At 61.9% G+C, this 1,001-nt stretch overlaps 1 protein-coding gene across 1 annotated transcript in view; it reads left to right on the top strand.

The window, feature by feature from the left end:
- Positions 1–375: 375 nt before the first annotated feature.
- Positions 376–1,001, top strand: part of LOC103769209 (agrin-like) — a gene marked incomplete at its 5' end in the record, with an annotated part of 10,788 nt that continues 10,162 nt past the window's right edge. The window contains one exon of the mRNA XM_008936386.1: positions 376–487. Coding sequence (XP_008934634.1) covers positions 376–487 — 112 coding nt within the window. The remainder of the gene's footprint in view (positions 488–1,001) is intronic.

The following is a 1,001-nucleotide window of genomic DNA, read 5'->3' as shown; positions in this document are numbered from 1 at the left end:
AACCCAAACCACTCTGTGATTCTCTGAGGGACAGGGGTGGCTTTTGGCATCCAGTGTGGCCTTTGAGCTCTCCTCCCTGGAAAACCATAAGGGAATGAAGTGGAGCAGGCTTCATCCTGGCCTTGGCTTTTGGCATCAATGGCCCTTGGTTGGCTGCCCCTCCATGGGACAGGGCAGAGCTGGGCTTGCCCCTGGCTGGTGCTTCTTGCCCAGGCTGCTGCTGGGCTGTCTTGTGTGGCTGGGAGCTGGGGCAGCCCAGGCTGGTTCAAGCTGTGGTGACCTGGGCAGCCCAGGCTGGTCAGGGGAGGTTGACAGCACTGTGTTGGTGACAACAGAGCTGTCACCTGTGTGTCTTCTCCTCTCTTCTCCCCCCAGGAGCAGGGAGCCTGTTCCCCTCAACACCTGGATCAGTGTCTCCTTGGAGAGGAATGGGCGCAAAGGGGTCATGAGGATCAACAACGGCGAGAGGGTGATGGGAGAGTCACCGGTACGTGGGTGGGCCAGGGAGAGCTCTCTGGGCTTCCAACCCTGCTCTTCTCATGTGAAATGAGCTGAGGAGTTCTCAAGCTGGTGGGGTGGTGCATGGCTTTAAGGCTGGAGGAGGAGCAAGACTTGTTGGGGGGAAGGATGCTGGAGGGCAGAGCGCGCCTGCCTCTCCCCGTTGCTCTGCAGCCTGGCCCTGGTGCTCTAGGACAGCAGCTGCCCAGCTCTGCCAGCTCTTCCTCCCTCCTCATCCCCCACCTCACACAGCCCAGCAGCACCTCTGCCAGGGCCACGCACACCCTGATTCCTGGGACCTTGGTTTCAGGGCTGACTGAGCCCCCCTCACACTGTGCACACCCCCTCACCCCTTTCTGCAGGTCCTCAGCTGTCCCTGTGCTGGGGCAGGTGCTTGAGGCACCCTCACAGCCCTGGGTGGCTCCATGAGCTGCAGCCCTTGCCCTCAAGGATGCTCCAGAGCCCTCCACCCTAGCCCTGGCTGCTCACGGAGCTGGGCCGGG

Source organism: Merops nubicus, unplaced genomic scaffold, assembly GCF_000691845.1.
Source record: "Merops nubicus isolate BGI_N331 unplaced genomic scaffold, ASM69184v1 scaffold48122, whole genome shotgun sequence".
In the NCBI taxonomy this organism is placed as follows: domain Eukaryota; kingdom Metazoa; phylum Chordata; class Aves; order Coraciiformes; family Meropidae; genus Merops; species Merops nubicus.
The sequence above is the reverse complement of the archived record's forward strand: the minus strand, read 5'-3'. Positions and strand labels throughout refer to the sequence as shown.